Genomic DNA, 19,152 nt, shown 5'->3' with positions numbered 1-19,152 from the left:
AAAGAATTAATTAAAGATATGTAGCTTTTGTATAATGACATGGGGCAGACTAGTTGCAAATTACTACGTGAGTGGGCCAATATATTTAGAGCAAATGATTTTGTGGGAAATAAAGGTAAAAAAATTAAAGATGTTCAATTACCAATATTCCATCCACCACCTTCAAGCCAGAAGGTTTTTTTCAAGTGGAGTTGCAAAACTCCACATTATTCCCAACCAGCTACGCCTGTTGTGTAACATCGTTTATATGAGACAGATCACACAAGAAGCTACAGTTAATATCTTAAAATGTTAAATAGCTTCACATCCCTGTCAGCTTACCTGGCTTGTAAGTTATTCCCGGGGGGAAGAGGAATCCCTGCTGAGCTGCAGCAGCCGCTGCCAGCGTCCGCTGGTCGTGTGGAAAAATTGGGATCATGAGCGGAGGCATGTGACCCTGAACCTGCTAAACAGAAGAGAGCCTCTGATCAGAAATAGCACAAATTTGTCTTGATGGGTATTTCTCCAGTACTGATAGTGTTCTTGTGTTCACACAGTCCCACAGAACCTTTGCCTTAATGTAATCCCTGCCAATTTCACATTATCACATCAAAGCCCTCACTAACATTGTTTTCCCTTGGTGTCAAAGGTGTAACAGTCTCAGTGAACTGCACATTTTCCTCCTTCTTCCTGATTCTTCATTATTTTTTTTTAATTAATAATCTGTGTCCTGTCACAAGGTAAAAAGGTACAAAACCTTTCTAATATGCCATAGGTTCTTTAAAAAGAAAAGTCATACGTATTTCTAGTAATTTTTCACAAATATTCTCATCTTTGGTCACAGACAGCAGAGTGACAAGCATTTTAGAAGTAAGCTAACACTGTAGTAGCTACTTTGATGTTCAAATTTTAGTATCCTTAGGGTAATTCAATTCTGAGATCTTACAACATTGTATTGTTCATATATATACCAACAACTCACGTATGTTATTTCAGAATTTCACCGTAGTCTTCTAGTCAACACCTCAGCTGTTAAGATTTAAGGCTCCAATATCTTGGCTCCCAATTAAACTAACATCCTTTGCCATACACACCTCACTGTAACATATAAATTACTTGTCTGCTTAAGCAGTTTTATAACTTTATATACTATCATGTAGCTTGGTAGTTATGGAGCTGTATTCAAAGAGCGTTTCAGAATAAAACCTACTGTATCAAATTTAATTTGAACTTAATAAAGGAATCAAAGAGCACAAACATGTAAAAGTAAAAAATTCACCTTATACCAGCATTTGTATTCAACATATAGAAAACAGGAGATGTGATAGAATTGTGTCTGTTAAATCCACATGTTAATTTCCTAGTTCCTTACTTTATGCTACACGTGTTCCAGAGACAGTGGCTGGGATCACAAAGAGTTTTTATCCATCACTCCTTAATCCTAGAAGTACGCAAAGATTTGACTATGATTTTTCTGATTAGTAGTTAAGCAAACATATAATGGTTTATATATCAAAGCTAGTAAATGTAGGAAGAAATTGGGTTTTTAGGTAAAAAAAAAAAATTGCCCTCATCCCACCATAAATCAGTGGCATTAAATACTATTACAAAGTTAAAGTACACTTCAAGCAATTTTTTTCATTTAATTCCTAAAAAACTTTTTTGGTCAAATCCCATATGTTGACCTATGACATTGTTTAAATAGTGCCAAATTTTCTTGTCATATCCCCATTACTTTCACAACCATTGATGCAGTGCAGAAATGCTACTGTGTGTGTCTATGAGGGTTAATTTACCAACAACTCTTCTCTTGGGAAAGCCCTAAGATGTAGGTTAATAAAGGTCAAGAAAAAATAAACACTTTACAGTATTTTTTTAAAATCCATTTCTCAGGAAAATCAACTTATAATAAAAAGGTCTTTGTGCAATTACTGCTATGGCACTGGGGCGTGAAAGAAACTAGCTTTGAGCAGCTATTTCTCTCATTTTAGCTGAGGTAAGCCTGGCTATGCATTTTAGGATATGAGTTAAACTTGGTTAGATTGGAGTTGATCCCCATGTGCCCAGCACAGGCATTTACCTCTGATAAAATGGTGCTGTGTGGTGTTTCTTTACATTGGCTCTACAGGAGTACAGCAAACGTTTCTGATAGAAACAACCTCAGAATATATTGGAAGGAATTCAACACAAGGCAGTCTACAATCATGTTCAGTAGTTCCCATCTACAGTCTAATCAAATGGACCCAAGGCTTAAGAAATATCCCTTTCAATCACCATGCACAGAAAGTATTTCCATGGGGTTGCAAAGGTACAAGACACCAACACAATAAGACAAGATAGAGGAGATCAGAATGAGTACTGTGGTTAGAGCAATGGTGCATACACACCCAGAGCAATATGTCACACCATAGTTTCATAAAAATAATTTGAAACACATAATTAGGGACAAATCCTGCAATGGTTATTTCATAAGCCTCTTCCCTATGCAGTCCTATAGAGTTGGATCTACTCTACCATAGCCAAAAAGATTTCGTTTTAAACTCTCAAATAAAAGCAATTCTGTAAGTGTGGAGAATTACCATTGCATGTTCTGGCTATCTGCTGTTCTTCCTTGAAAAAGTACTCTGAATGCTGGATCAGGTCCTCAGTCTATACAAATCAATGCAACTTTGGCTAAAGGTGGCTTACACTGAGAGTGTAAGTTTGAGTTTGAACTTAGGGGCTGAAAAAAGCCCATACTGAATGGCAACCATTCCCTCCCATGATCTTTCCTCTGGCACATATTAAATACTATTCCTAGGTAAATGTTGGTTTCACCCAGAATTATTATATACACAGGTGTTGATTTTCAGCACTAGTCAACTGAAAAGCACAAATAAGCATTAACAACTAAGAGAATGTAAAAGTATCACTGATCACTGAATTATTAAAGATGTAAAATGAATGCCAAAAAAACAGTAGACACCTTAAATTTTGATATTTTTTTTTCCCTGAGGATTATATTATTATTATGATTTTGATTTTACTGATGGGGGAGAAACTGGGAGGAGGGGTTGATTGACGTACTTTGTAAAATCGGCTACATGCCCAGAAATGTTAATTGCTGAGATGTTCCTCAGGTCTTTCTGAAAACCAAGACTGTACCAGATGCCTGAGAAACACTCTATCTTTTCCCATTCGTAAAAACAGAGTATTGTTGGATTGGCACTTTCCCCTTTTGTCTCCTCTGTGCTAAGTTGTCAATGATGCCATTTTTTGCCATCTGCCCCAGAGCTTCATTAAACATACATGAATGGACTAACTGGGTTGCTATCTTGTGAGGAACAGGTGCTATTGTTTGTCCCCGAAGACTTGCACTAAAGATCTCACTCAGAATACTTGAGAAAGAGCATCTGCAGCAGTCAGTCAGAGAGTAACTTGGCAGAGCCCATACTATGGGCTAATATGCAAACAGTGACACTCAGAGGGACTCATTTTCCCTTTCATGAAGATTATTTTTTTTTGTGATGGGTAGTAAATGTTTGGTTTTGAACAATTCTGCCAGTCTATATCTTTAACTTAACTGTACAAACCCTGGAGAAAATCTGAGTAAATTCTCTCCAAAATTCAGTTCTGCGACCTCAAGTAAAATGACCTCTTATATAAAGCTACCTCATAAAATTAATCTGCTTCTATACAACAAGTTCAGGTTTAACTGTGTTAAACATGAGAAGCCATCAAGATTAGGGAACTCTTAAAAGGTAGTGTACCATTCCTTTAATATCCCATCACAACTCTGACGGCCCTTGGGAACTGATTACAGCACTTCCTTGCCTGAGATCTAAGTCAGGAAGCAACTTTAGAGCAAATCAACCCTGATTAGTTCAAGAAGCAACTTCCAATTTGATTCTCCCTGAAATAATAAAAGCTGGTGGCCTGTCTGATAAACTGGGCAAATCTGCAGTGCTTTGTCCTGCAGTCATGTGAATGCTAATCTCAGAAGTTGGCTGGACAATCCTTCTTGCCAAAAAGTCATTGATGGTTAGTGTTGTGCCTGGAAAATAGAAGCCAAAGTGATATGTCATACAAAAACAATGCCTTGAATGAAAATGATCGGCCTCTTTTGCATAAGCAACACAGCACATTTAGTGAGACTAAGGAATAGGAAGGCTTCTGTCCTTAAAAAGCCAGGCTGCCTCCACAACAACTAATCTTGCAGTTAGAGAAGTAAAGGCATTCAGAGAAAAGAACAGCAGCAGTGCAAGCAAAACGGCAGCTCACACATTTCTGCTTAGCTGTGAGGGTCACAGACTTCAAGAGCAGAAGTAAATCCCACCCTATAATGGCAGCTGAATTGCTTGCAAACTTTTCAAGATCAAACTTGAGAAGTTGCCTCTCTGTTGCACAGTTTACTTCAGTAAAGGAGGGAATTAAGTGACATCTTTTTGAGAGGAGGTGAGCACAATCTTTATAATATATTATCCCTTTCTTAAAAGTTTTTTATTAAAATTACAACCAGCACTAGTATAAAACTGTGTGATATGTTAAATATGTTCTAATTTTTTTTTTTAGTATAGGATGTACAATATCTTTTGTCCTTGTGATGTTGCAGCCTCTGTGAGAATATAATTCATTCATAGGCAAGTTCAAACTTTCCATAGTTTATACTTTAATTTCGATCTAAGATTTTTTTAACTTCTTGAATAATTGGTATAGACAGACTACAAATTTAACCTGTCTATGCAGACATTAAGCTTTTAATTTCCATAATAAAAATGTGTTTGAAATTTTCTTCTCTCTCAATTAAAAACCGCAGTGTAATAGAAGAGTTTCCCAGGTAATGACAGTGTATCAACTAAGAATGTGCATTTTCAGAATTCTCAAAATGCATGTTTATATGGTAGAACATAATGGCTATAACTGACAGCTCAACAGGTTACATTTTATGTCCATTCATTTAAAAAATCTTAATGGCACTGAAAGTAGTGTTTGTGCACCCAATACTACCAGTGCAAGTTTTTAAATATCTTGCATATTATATGTATTTACCTCATCTGCATTTTAAATAGTCTGCACACAATAGATGGTACTACTGTTTTTATACCACCATTGCAGGTCTATTTATTTCAATATTTAGTGTTGGAGTTTGTTGTTCTTGTAAGAAAAGAAATAAAAGAAGTTTTGTTAATTTGAATTTTATTTTGATTAGGTCATTTTGGCGACTCTGTAAGAAAGCAAACACCATATTGCATAAAGAAGTAGGGACGACTTCTATGAAAACTTGTATATGTGAAAGTCCATGGGATCACTTAAATGCTTAAAAGCAGCAGCTATATGCTAAGATTTTTGCAGGTTTGGGCCCAAATCTCCTCCCCAACTCTGCTAATATTGTAATGAACTCATACCACGATCGAGTCCTTTTCTGGTCCCAAAAAATTATCTATTTAGAAAACTGCAGAAGAATTGTACTGAAAAAAAATAAAAAGGTCTCTTTGAATATAATTGAATGGTCTGTCTGTTTTATTTGTGCCGTTCTGATGAAGCAAAGCGACTGTAAGGCTGGGTTAGCTGACCAGCTCAGTTATAAAGGCTCTGGCTACTTGGTGTGCGAGTGGTGTCTGGGCCTTTTATTCTGAGCTCAGAAATGCAACTGATGAACTTTCGAAGCTTTGAATTAATGTGACATCAATGCCTAGCATTCTCTAATGTAAAGATAATATGTGTGAGTGAACCCAAACACTTAAGTGAGAAATCCCCTCTGGCATAAATAATCTCAGAGAAGCAACTGTGACTCTGCTTGAAGAGGAGCAGCAGTTGAAGAAAGGTGGGCTCCAACAGACCAAAACTGGTCATGCAGGCGCTGCATTGTAGCTAAGACACTGAAAAATCACATTGACATAGCTCCACATTGAATATTATTCAGAGACTACTTTCTGCTCCTGTTAGCAATATAGAATTACTGGAGCTGTATCTATATAGGGAGGTATATTATCTTCTAATTTATCTGCCATCTAATTATCTACAGTCTAATTGAAAAATATTTCCTCTCAGTGAAAGTACATGAGCCACAAAGAAAATGTCTGCCAATGAGATCCCAGAGGAAGTGTTGGCAAATAAACTGTAAAAAAGATACCATAGACTTGCAAAGTGAGAACATTTCATATGGGAAATACTGTGAAAAATACATAGCCCACTACTGAATTTGTAAATGGATTGTAACTCCTATTTTCTTTCTTTTCTATTGTTTTTTTCAATTTGTCCAATGGTTCAGCATGATTTGGAGATTTCAGTCTACTGCAGTGGTCACAACACTAATGTGAAAATTGCAGCCATGATCACCGAGCAAAACAGCATCCTTATTTTTTATTATTTCTTCCTCACTACTTTGAAACTTCAAATGAACTAAAATTAAATTCCATCTATTTGAGAAATAAAGAAGGAAGCAACAGAAAAATACTACCAACCACACTGAAAACAGAATAAACATTAGCTCTCATTTCATTTCTGTTAGCTTCTCATTGTGTTGCCCTGTTTTTATCTAGCTCCTTGACTACCTGGAAATACAGAATTAAAGTAAAGATGATCTCATGAAGTTAAGAGTATGATAAATGGTAATTAAATATATTTAAATTGTCTGTATTTTAAGAAACTCTCACTAGGAGGGATGGAGAATATCTGCTATAGAGAAATAAATAAAACATGTTATGCAAAAGTGAATTTATAGTTCATTTGGAATTAGAGATCTACCACCTTTTCAATCCATACAAATGCATAATCTTGTCAATTAAATATTATTGTTAAGGTCTAGTAGTATGTTAAAATCACTTTAAACTGCAACTAAGGAAAATTCATGTGTGTTTATTACTCCTTAAGGGTCTATTAGTGGGTATTTTATTCAGATTTGTGTTGTAAAATCTGCATAAACTCAGCATATTGTTATCCCCATGTGTGCATTTGTTTGGTTAACGCATAACAGCAAATCTCTTTTTCTGCAACTTCTGGAAAAGTCAAGAGAACTAAAACAGTCCTAATTTTAATCAGATACAAACAGTTATCTCTACAGAAGTGAAGAGTTGACTATTATGCAAACTGTCACAGTTAGTGGTCACCAAGCCATCACAGAAGACTGAGCAAGTCAATTATCTCAGATATTTCCAAAGACTAGTGAAGATGTATGTTTCTCTTTTGCACCTTGTCTTATTCATGCCAAAATAAGAAAAATATTGCAGTCTAATTATACTTGTTGATATTTCATATATGGAAGCTCCATTACTTGAGCTCAAATCTAAATATAAATTAGGTCAGAAATTCCTTATTAGCTTATGTTTTTATGGTGATATCAAAATGAGCAAGATTTTTGGAGTACACCGAAATTTCCTCTTGATGGAAAAATTTGGAGCAAGAGATGCTTTGAAATTTACATTTCATATTGGTGCTTTCAAGCAGCATTTTCCCCCCACATCCTTTCAAGACAGAGTTCTTTTTTTGAATAGTAGCCATCATTACCTATCAATATGAAAGTAATTTGCTCAATAGAAGGGCTTGCAATGTATAATATTAAAAAAAGATAATCTAATGCCACAACACTGATGATTGCTAAAGGAAGGATTGTCTTTCACTTTAAAGAATAGCTCCAGCAGAAGCAGAACGAAAACAGAAACATCTTTCGATGGCTCTGATCAAAACTCCTTCTGCTCTATAGAGATAAAAAAAAAAGGTACAACAAAAGAACAGGTTGTTTTTTTCTGCTATGCTAAACAAATACAGAATATATCTGAAACCCAGGGATCACTGATGCTAACAGGAGTTCTGCCATTTACTTCACTATGGGAAGAATTTCCTCCTGATCAGCATATTGTTTTTAAAGCTTCCTATATCTCCACCCATATTCCCAGATTTGTAACTATATTGCATTGTAACTATATAAGCACTCAGAGATTTTGAATACTTTACAATTATCATTTAATTCAAGCTCACAGACTCATTCAGAGAACAGTACTACATCTACAGTTTACACAGGAGGACACTCAAAGAGGCCTTGATTTCTTTCCCAGTCACAGAAGGGACAATGCATAGTGGATATAAACCAATTCCATTGTAATCTGCTTGTAACCTTTACACCTTACTGCATAACTGAATAAAGAGCTAACCAAAGTGTAAAGCTATGGCCGATGAGGGACATGGTCTGTTGAAAAACCAGAATGAGGCACCTTTTTGGGCAGGTACAGCCAGTGCTTCACAGTTTAGCCCTCGAACACTTGTATACTGGCAGGATGGTGGAGGTGAGTCATGGGCACGAAAAGGAGACGCCTTTCCCATCCCATCCAGTCCTATGGCTGATTTCTTCAGGTATTTACTCCTCTGTGAATTTACTCTCCTTGATTACAGAGGCAGTGTTGATATTTTCCCCTAGCCTAGATGGATAATATTCAAGAGACTAGGTCAAAGGAGGTATTCACATCTAGTGAGAATATTCTTGCTTCTGTGTATTTTTGAGAGATATTTAATGCAGAATAGTAACCTAGATAACTTCCAGATATCACATGATGTTTACGGAGTGTCTAGATCAAAACACAAAGGATTATCAAAGGCAATTACATGGAGAACTAGTTTAATGCAGAAAACTCCTGTGTCTAGAGATCAAAGTCAAATCAGAATACTGATTGCATGCAAAAATTAATTTGTTCCATCTCTTCCTAGAATTCCTCAGATTTTGACACAATCTGACCATCTTTACTCAGAAAAGGCTGCAAGAAACTGGCGTGTTTGCACAGTATGACAGAGGTGATTGCCACCGCTAGGTATACAGTAATTATTGCAGATTTGGAAGTAAGCAACACAGTTTCTAAACATCCAATGACATACACACAGCCTGCTTCCTTCCTATGCCAACTGTATCTGGCTCAGATTAGTTATATTGGCTCCTCAACTTTCTACAGCATTTATGATTCATCTACAAAAACATTTTGAGAGAACAAAATCATTAAAAAGGTAAAACAAAGCTGAAAACCAGGAAACTCATATTTAAAATGAGCATTAGGTATTTCCTATCCAAGTTTGTGTGTTAAAATGCCAGCAACACCTATACTTCAGACAAAATCCACACTGCTGTGCTGCCTTTTCTGCAGAGGATCCTGATATTCAAGAAGGAATGCCAATGTTCCCATTTTCTGGCTTTCCCTGATTTGTCAGAACTCCAGTGTTATTTAAAGCATGCTTTCGGTTTGCAAACAGATCCTTGCCGTGAATCCTATGATCACACTCACGTTAAAATGATGCTGCTTTCAAAGTTGAGATATTCTCTTCAGTTGTTCATGACAATCGGTGGGAGTCAACAGCACAAAGCTGTGCCACAATTCCCTTTCTCTCTGCCTGCCAAACCTGTAGCGAAGGGCTGGCTCCTCTGCAACGCTAACGTGCTGGAGTTGACGTGTGATGAAACGCACGGGCAAATCTACATAGAATTACAGCACAATAACAATGTCCCTTTGTCCAGCTGTGGCTGCTCCCCCCCTCTACAGCCAGGCCTTATCTGCTCAGGAAATGCCTGCTTTAACTGACAGGTAGGAGATTAAATCTACAGCTGCCGAAACACAATCTCCGCTCTGTTAGATAGGCTTTCATTGAAAAGCACTACAAACACATAATTTGTTTATGTTGTACCAGCAATCTTTGACAAAGCAGACTGTCTAGCTGAGACAAATGTGGTTAAACCCATTTATTGTATTATTTCTGCTACACAGAACAAGCTCTTAAAACGTAGAAACTAGACAAGGCACAAAGCTCTAGCTGTCTAAAGAAATCAAGAATAGTTGACTTCTTGTTACACTAGCCCCCTTACACAGTATAGCATGTTCCCTCCTGGAAAACATTCACTGTGATTTCTTTCTTTTCTTTTTCTCTCTCCTCCATCACTCCCCTCTTTTTTTTTTTTTTAACTGCATAGTTCAATTTTGTTTATGTTTCCAGGTTTAAAAGTTTCTTTTGTTTTCTCTAGCATCAACAGATATAAAATAACTAAGTCAAATGATGCCTTCAGATTTAAGAAAAAAAAAGGAATATTTTTGAGAGACTACTTCTCAAAGAAAGAATAATTTTCCAGACACACTGTCTGGTCTTCCTGACTTCATGCACACTCAACTAAAAGTTTTGCCTGACTAATGAATGCCTCACTGACACCCCCCACCCCTTCTCTCTCTGTTTTTTAATCATCAATCACATATTTCTCAAAACATTACTTCATTTTTGTTACACCTTCTGCCTTATTTTAAAATAATATTGCTGGCTGTTTATTTCAAATGAAAGGCACAGGGAACTGATGAATTAAGTGTTTATAAATCTGAGTTTTCAGATTGAAAACAACCTTTTTCATAATGCAAAGGCTTTATAAGAAAAACCTGTCTCTTAGCCCGAGTTTCTTCTGGCCATGTATTACTCCGAGTAAACTCTCCTACAAGAACTAAATAGGTACTATACACTGAATATGAGAAGGGCAATGTTCATCTCTCAGGAGCAGAGCCTCAGAAACTCCACTTTCTTCAGTGGAGCAGGACACACTCCCGAGAACAGAGCGTGGTCCATACCAATCTCTGCTTTCTAAATTTTAGACTCTGTTCTCTGGCTGATCTGCATATGCAACTCCAATTAATGTTACTGGGAGTTGTGTGCACACACAGATGTGCTTAGCAACTGGCATGTTAAAACATCCCTTCACTCTGATGAAATTTAATAAATTAGTTTTCCCAGTGTTATTACTATAGATACCCAATAAGGAAGATTTTGCAAATCACAGAATTGTTGCTCTAATGGTTAACCATAATTAAAAGGAAAAGAAATAGGAAGAGTGGTCAAGATCTTAATGTTTTATCATTCACATTACTTTATTACCCTCTTGTCTCTCCTGGGGCATTCTCTTACATACCCTTTTGCAGCATGTTGATTTCCATATTATTTTATTTAACCTTAATCACAGCATTCATCTATGGCTTTGAGAGGAAGCTGTACAGAGCTACCATACGAGCTGCCACTCAGAACATTCAGTTTGGCATAAAATTTAAAAAGTATGCAATAAACTGGCTGAATCCATAGGGAATCCCTCAAACAGCATCGATAATGAGGGGAATCCATAATAGACATAAACAAACCCAGAAAGATGTCTGGGGCAAACATCATTATGTAAGATATATGCCCACGATGTATGGGCATACGTTTGAATGTTCAACTTCAAACTCAGACTTTATTAGATTGATTGAATCTCAGCATGGGGTTCAGTTAATAAACAAACCTTGCATTTGGAAAATATTTGGGGCTGAAATCATGTATTATAGCCAGGCACCTACTACATGTGGCACTAATATGCCCTCTCACCCTAAAGCTTTGTTAAGACAGGATGGTAAAGAAAATTAAAAATTCATACTGTTAGAGGAACAGATACAATTTTCAGGTTAACTGGCACCACTCTAAAGGTAGTTGTTATCCACAGACTGTATTTCAGTCTGTGCACCAGGGGCATATGAATAGAATTCACATTAAAAATTAGAGACCAGTTTGAATCTTTGGGCTTTGATTCACACTTCCCATGTTTTTTAAACATGTTACCCATATTCTCATAAAGGATACAACAATAATGCTAGCAAATCTTTTTGGTAATTATTAATTTCACTGTAGAATAGCTTTTTTGCTATGCTTGGCTTGTTAAAAAAAAATGTATTTTGCTCACCTCAGGGTACACCATTAGCCTGCATATTTGCTCTTTTCCTTTTTTTCCCAGGTTTTGTTTAAAAATTCTTCTTAAACCTGTATATTAATCACTGCTCAGAGGGTGAAAGAATTTGCAGGAGCAGCTGAAGTGCTACTTTTTTTTCCAAAGAAGGAACTAGTTAGTGCTGACACTTTTTACATACATTGGAATGGGAATGAAAGAGACACAGAGAAAGGGAAAAAAAAATAAAAGTAAGGATGAGGGCTGACTTAGTGGTACAATCAGAGTCCAACATATCAGTCTAACGTAACAACATCTTGCAAAACTGTGAGCCACAGTGGCATACCCTAGTGACAGCCAGATCCAGAAAGTAAGTTACCCATGTTATCATTTTGGTCATTTGGTCAGGTAATAAGAAAACAAGAGAAGGAACTCTACAGAAATGCCTCTCCAAATAGACTTCCAAAATCAGAGGAGAAGACAAAAGCTGCTTTTGATTGCTCTGTTCAAAGTCTTACATCTCTGTTTACCTGTAAGCCACTGTGCTCTGAAGCTCTTTTTTAGGATTCAACTATATAGGAAACAGCCACACAGTATTTCAGTATATGTATTTGCAGCACCTCAGCTCTTCTGCACTACCTCCCTGTGTGGACAACGTTTAAGTACACTGAAGACGCCTCTGTGGAAATTTGTTTACTCACTAGGAGGAGGTTACTCTTTAAAAGTAGGTACTACGGAAGTCAGTGTGTAGTGCACATCATTATAAAGTCACACATCTTAACAAGCAGAAACTTTCTTATTAGACATTTTCTTAAAGTGAAAGTGAATGTCTCTCTCTCTTTCTATATATAAATACATAAGTGTATAGATATGCTTATATATTTTATATTATAAAGACAAAAGCATATTCTACATGTACATATAGAATACACAGATCCATATATATATATGTAGAATATGGTTTCCTCTTGTTTTCCAAGTCTCTCACTTGGGATTTCAGTGTTCTTAGACCCACCTGGCTATACAACTTGCTTCCTGCACACCATTTGAGTGATGTTCTTGGACACACAAAGTCTGTGCTTCTTAAATGCTCTACTCTGGGAAGACCACCTCTATCTCTGTAAAGATGTACTTTGAGCATGATACATTTAACAGGTTCACTGCTGAGTGAAGAAGCCAGCAAGCCAGCTGAGTTAATCATAGTGGCAGACAACATGAGTAACAAAAAAAAAGTCATTTGGAAACCACTCTCTAACTCACATCTATTATTGCTGGATTTCTTTCTGTCTCTTCTATTTATCAAATAACTTTTTTCTCCTTCACTTAATCTTTTCACTCCTCACCTTCAGTCTCCTTGCAAAACCCAGCATTTACTCTCACTTGATCTCTTTTGGAGAGTGATTTTTGTGTACAGAAGGTAGCTATCCGGCAGTAAATTCTCCTTTCTAGGAGAACTGAGGTATCTCACAGATACCTAAATCACGGTGTCTAGGAGAATTCTCTAGGTATCTCACAGATACCAAGAAAGTAATGCCCAAAAGTTGTCAATAAACTTCCATCATGAGGAAGGAGACCATAGTGAAGTATATTTGGCTTTCCCAGCTTTAGGAAGGTCATTGTCACAAATACAAGAAAAGCTTAGATATAAAAGTAGCATCATATCAAGGAAATGAGGACAGTCACAAATACATGGTTTTTAAAATAGTTACATGCAGCTGAAACAAATTAAAATCATGCTTTCCTAAAGCCCTCCTGGTGCACTCAAGGATCTTCAGAGTAAACAATGCTCCTCCCCAAACTCCCTGTTAGCACATGCTTGTCTCCACTGTCTTTTCCAGTAAAGAAGAGTTCTCAGGATGTAATTTTCCATTTCAGTTTAGATGTGTTTTTCAAAAGAATTTTTAGGTGGTTTGTTTTTTTTTTTCCATTGTGAAAGTGCGTCTAACTCCAAGATTGCAACAAAAGAAAACACAAGAAAATAAGATACCAATACAGGGCTTCTGAGATGTGAGGGTGAATGGGTTGAACAGGATTAATGTGAGATGTACAGACCAAGTAATCTGTACATTTATTTTGGACCACATTGGTATTGTATTTTTAAGGGAAATGGAGGGGAGAGGTGTGGTACTGTATTATAAGGAAAACAGAGGAAGAGATTTTTCATACTGTTAGCTCAGTAGTGTGTCTAAATGATTTAATGCTTAGACCCTGAAAGTCCACATGTATGCTTTTTTAAATAGATCGATGTCTATGTGTTTTTATTACTATCTATCTGCTTTATTTTGTGGATGACTAGAGCAATACCTACTGCATTTCCAACAGTACGTGTGCATCCCCAATACTACTGCCCCAGAGTGGGCTGGTGCATGTGGTACTGTATTATTTGCAGCTCTGTTACAAACTGCAGTATACATCCAAGTCATCTCAGCATTCATACTGTATTTTTTTCAGTTAATTTCTCTCTCAGTAGCCGGTGCATTTTGGATTTCATGTGTGAAGAATGTTGATAAAAACACTCTGATGATACAAGTTGTTATTAAAGAGACCAAGGACACTCTGGCTTTCCAAGTCTCGTTAAAGTCTCATTAATGTGCAGATGTGGGAAGCTGAGCGAAAGACAGAATAATTGACCCAAACTAGCCAAAGAGAGTATTCCATGCCATAATTGTCATGCTCAGTATATAAGTGGAAGTTGCCTGTGGGAGCGGGTATCCTTTCCATCCTTGGCATCCATCTTGCCATCTCTCTCACTTGCTGGCATCGTTCTCTCTACCTTGCTATCTTGCTCTCCCCCCTTGTTGTTTGCTGCTCGGTATCGTTTCCATGATCACTGCTTGGGACGGGCTGTGTCGGTCATTCGGACATCGGGTGGTGAGAAATTGTACATTGTTCATTTTGTATATATTAATATCCTTATATTCTGTTATTTATTGCAGTTTTCCTTTGCTATTTTAGTAAACTGTTTTTATCTCAACCCACGAGTTTTCCCTTCTTCCCACTTTCTCTCCCCCATCCCACTGGGTAGGGGGAGGGTGAGTGAGAAACTGTGTGGTGACTCGGGCTAAACCACCACAATATGTCAACTTGATCTCAATTCTCTCTCCTGGAAGTCTGTATCAAGTTCAAATCACTCATTCATTTTCCATACTTACTGGTCTGACTGGTTTTTGCTGTTACCAGTCGCTGCTATAACCTCTGTGCTATGTATAATAAAAGTCTTTCCCAAGTTATCTGCCATGGTTACTGGAAATCTGTTGTATGTAGCATTCCCAAGAGCAGGAAAGGAAGGTACCTTTACTGCAATTGGATAAATATCGCCTTTTCTTTAAAAGGAACATCTACCCTCACTGAAACCACATCTATTCGTGACTGCTAAGCTACTCCCACCTCTCCAATTGAATTTATGTTAATTTGCATTTTACCCTTTCTAATGTTGACATAATAACTGAAGTATATGTTCCTCTTCACTTTTCATCCCTTGAATCAAGGTAAAAAACCCAGCTCCTTAATATTTTACAAAATTTCACCAGACAAAATACCTAGGGTGAAAATCTGATCACTTCCTACTTATGATCCTTTTTAACTGAGTTTGCATATTAAGTTATTGCAGGCTTTGTTTGTAAATGTGCTTCTGAAATAAATGAAGCATATTCAAATATGATTAATCTACAGATTCTGAAGCACACAATAAAGAAATGAGTTAGAGTGCCCTTGCCCTTTTACATAGAAGCAAAAATATAACTTTCAAACATCTAAGATCACCTAGCTTTATTTTTTCTTTAACTAATGTTGTTTTGGAATGAAGTTTTCAGCAATCAAATTTTCTCTAAGTTCCTGATTCCAGTTGCACTTATGCCAGTGTAACTCAGAAGCAACTCCAACATATGTTGTAAACCAACACTAGTGTAAACACTCCGTAGATGAGGTAAAAATAAGGCTGTTATTGTATGATTTTGAAAGTGCTCCTGTAGATTAATATTCTCACCCTTTAACAGACTTGGGCACATCAGCATGAATAGAAAAATGCAACAAGTTGAAAATTCAAAGTACATTTACTAGTGTATTTTATGCCACTCACATTTTCAGTCAGACCACCCAGAGCAAAGAAAAGAAAAAGCCACAACAAAAAAAAAAGCCCTCTGCATTGTTTGCAATAATATGGAAGGAAATTGAGTGTATATTCTCTTCTTCCTGTATTTTCCAGCTAGATTAAGCTGTTGTCTTCACAATTGCCTCCCAGCTGCTGTGACTTGTGAAAACAACAGACCCTGCTCTGTTGTCTGCAGAAAGCCTGGATTGTTATGAGTAACTTTATTGCAGGCACATGAGTGTGTTAAGACTTTAAAACGCGCTCAAATGTCATGTGCACACCCAGTGACGGGCAAGAATAATTATGAAAAAACAAGAATTCTATGTCTACGAAACAGTGTCAGACAAAATGGGCCATTCATTGTGTTCCTTTGGGAATGCTTGGACTCTCCAGCCAGAAAACAAAAAAGGCACTTTTTTCCTGCCGTAGGCTGAATACTTAGCTTTGCCATCTGAGCCCTAAGAAAACATGGGCCCCCTCTCTAACTACTGGCTGGCCTGCACACAGTAAAAAGTATTAATGCCCCCCTTTTTTCCAGCAGTTCCTTCTGTGTAGGCTGCGGCCAATGTAAAGTCAATGCAAAGACAAAACAGTTTGCCTAACATTAGTAAAAAAAACATAACTCTTGTACAGTCTGAAAATCCCTCTGACACACAGAGGTTTTATTCTAAGGCATATCCTCTCTTTCCTTCAGCAAGTTACTGTAGCTACTGTTAATGCTTTTAGCAGGTAATAACTGCTCCCTGCCACTCAGCTTCAAGGTTTCTAGGAGCCTATAGATGAGCCCGATTGTGTGCAATTGTTAAAAACTATTATCTAACTGCCTAATTTACTACTGTCCCTTCTCATGGTTGGTCTTCCTAATTAGAATCTATCTGCCCTGAAAAGGGTCAATACAAATGAAAACACAACATAACTTAGCTCAATGGCAGGTCATTTTGATATCAGCTTTTTCCTCACAGGTGGACTCACTCCAGCCTCATCTGAACAGTGATAAATTACAAGCAAATAAAAAGCTTTTCATGTTATTTTTAATCATAATTTCTATACCATTTGCCTAACATACATTTTTAAGCTAAGGAATTACTTTTCTCTATATTTTCTTTTTACCTATCATCTATTCAGCATATTCAGCTATACATCTTTAAAAGAGATGGGTGTATGGCTGAGCACTGTTATACCAAAATAGAAACAACCACCATGACTTGAAAAATCCTTGTATACCACTCATAAAAAGACAACAATTATTTTTATTTATTTGGTCCAATGTCTGAATATGGATTTGGAAGTTGTTATTTAAGACATCTAGCATGGATTTTACCTTGCCATGCTCAAAACAGGCTAGGAAATGTGAAAACAACGGAACCGTAATTCTTGAAGGTACATTCCGGTGCATCTGTGTGTTCATACGGAGTAACAGAAGGAAAAATTAAGGATGAATTCTACCTTCAACAATGTTATGGGTTGCTATTTTCTTCACTAAGCCTTCTTATTCTGCTTAGATAACCTAAGTAGATCATGTCTACAGCAAGAAATGGATTTTGAAAGGATATGCTGCTTTAACATTAGCTTCTACGCTTCTTCAAGGCACACACTGTACCTTCTTATTTGTACAGCATATAAACAGCAGCTAGCATAATAAGACACTTATCCTGACTGGGGTCTCAACCAACTGTGCAAATATTGGTAATGTTATAATAGGAGGTCATTATGGTTAATACTGGGTCATCCCAAGGTATCCCAAGGGGATACATCAAAGATGAATGTACACAGGTGAATTGTCTGCCATTTTCTAGAATCTAAAGGAGAAATGTTTTGGACCGCTTCTTGTCACTCCTAATATGAAAGTACAGGGTTAGCCTCAAACATGTATTTAAATCACAAACATACAGTACTATGCAATGAACCACCAGGCCATCCATGAATTTGTTTTAACAATCCAACAACATCACCATTTCTCATTCATCCACTTAGCTTAATTTTCTTACCATCACTTTCATTGCTGAGGTTGTCTCTATTAAGCCATTTTTTGTGCATCATTAACTTTTAACCAGGCATCGATAGCTTTATTGTTTAAATAGCGTACGACTTTATTTAACGTCAGCATTTCTTCTGGCTCCTGACATGAAGTCACATTTTATAACTAATTAAATTGATCCCTGGGAAGCAAAAGCCACTAAATGGAATTATTCGTACCCAAGTGTCAATATATTAAATCAAAGGGCTAATGAGTTGGGTCACTGCTTCTTTTATCTGAAAGCTACTGTAGAATAGAATTCATATCAACCTCTACATTCTGCTTTAACAATTAATTTCATTTAAACCAAAGGTAATTAATTAATAAACTTTTATATAGCTCTAAATAATATATTTAAGCCAGTTTTTACCACTTGCACACAAGTTAAGGTCACTTTTTTTAGGTGGAAAAAAATTGTTTTGTTGATATTAGCTATCTAAAAGTGTATTTTTTGAACTCACATGTGTAAAGAACATTACTATTAGGTCATAGGAAGCTTCCAAAATGACCTAAAAGGTGTTTTGCAAGTAAACAGTTTTGAGAACTTTCCTGTTTTCAGCCTTTTCTATTATAGGCGTAAATCAAGATGAAAATTTGCCTCTTGGAACTGACAATACTGCCTAACGAAAGTGATTAAGAAATGACTAAATTTGTCATGTCAGCTTTTCCTATAGCTCTTGCAGCTGCTGAGTAATATTTTGGATGCTTTCACTATTTACATCTGGACACTGCTTTTAAAATTCATCACCTAATAATTCAAACTACTCACAGAATTAGTCATAGTTCAGCTTTCTTTGACAAAATGCTTGTAGATAGTTCAAGAAAGCTATCTTTACTGAACTTGTCTTCAACTAATCTGTTTACGTCCAGATTGTTCAAAAATACATTCTGAAAATCTCTCATGCCTCAGAAATACATTTTACCACTGATTTGTTTTGCTTAAGATCAAATCAACTTCTCGTATTTTATAAGCTTTAAAGAATTCCATACAGGCAAGTGCACTTTGACGCTTACTAATATTTAGAAGTTATTTATAAGCTATAATTATGCCTGAAACTAAAGGGTATTAAAAAGAAAAAAAAAATTAATTAAACAAAAAGGAGTGGAGTGTCATTGCCTTGCTTTGCTTGAGCAGGGGAAAAAAAGATGGGTGGGAACACACCTCCTCGAAGTAGCACTCTCAAATCATGACCTTGTGCCAACTCCTGCGAGCATGCAAGAAGGCCAAGGGCAGAATGAAGAGTCTTGGCTGACCCAAACAACTATTATTTTGATGCAGCTTGCCATACACATGAGGAAATCAGAAAAGAGGGTGAAATAACACTTTCTCTCATTCATTCATCCTCTTCTCCACAGCAAGTATGAGTTACCACCAGCTCCCTAATC

General features: G+C 36.7%; 1 protein-coding gene across 17 annotated transcripts in view; it reads right to left on the bottom strand.

Moving 5' to 3' along the window:
* The window catches only part of SOX6 (SRY-box transcription factor 6), a 386,403-nt gene that overhangs the window by 105,377 nt on the left and 261,874 nt on the right, over positions 1-19,152 (bottom strand). For 14 of the 17 annotated variants that reach the window (XM_086748345.1, XM_086748348.1, XM_086748349.1 and 11 more), the window contains one exon: positions 322-445. In XM_086748345.1, the coding sequence (XP_086604471.1) occupies positions 322-445 (124 nt within the window). The remainder of the gene's footprint in view (positions 1-321; positions 446-19,152) is intronic. The other 3 variants (XM_086748338.1, XM_086748341.1, XM_086748336.1) reach the window with 1 other exon arrangement.

The sequence above is a fragment of the Chlamydotis macqueenii genome, chromosome 5 (genome assembly GCF_036417535.1).
Source record: "Chlamydotis macqueenii isolate bChlMac1 chromosome 5, bChlMac1.mat, whole genome shotgun sequence".
NCBI lineage: Eukaryota > Metazoa > Chordata > Aves > Otidiformes > Otididae > Chlamydotis > Chlamydotis macqueenii.
Note: the sequence above shows the minus strand (reverse complement) of the source record. Positions and strands in the feature narration are given on the sequence as shown.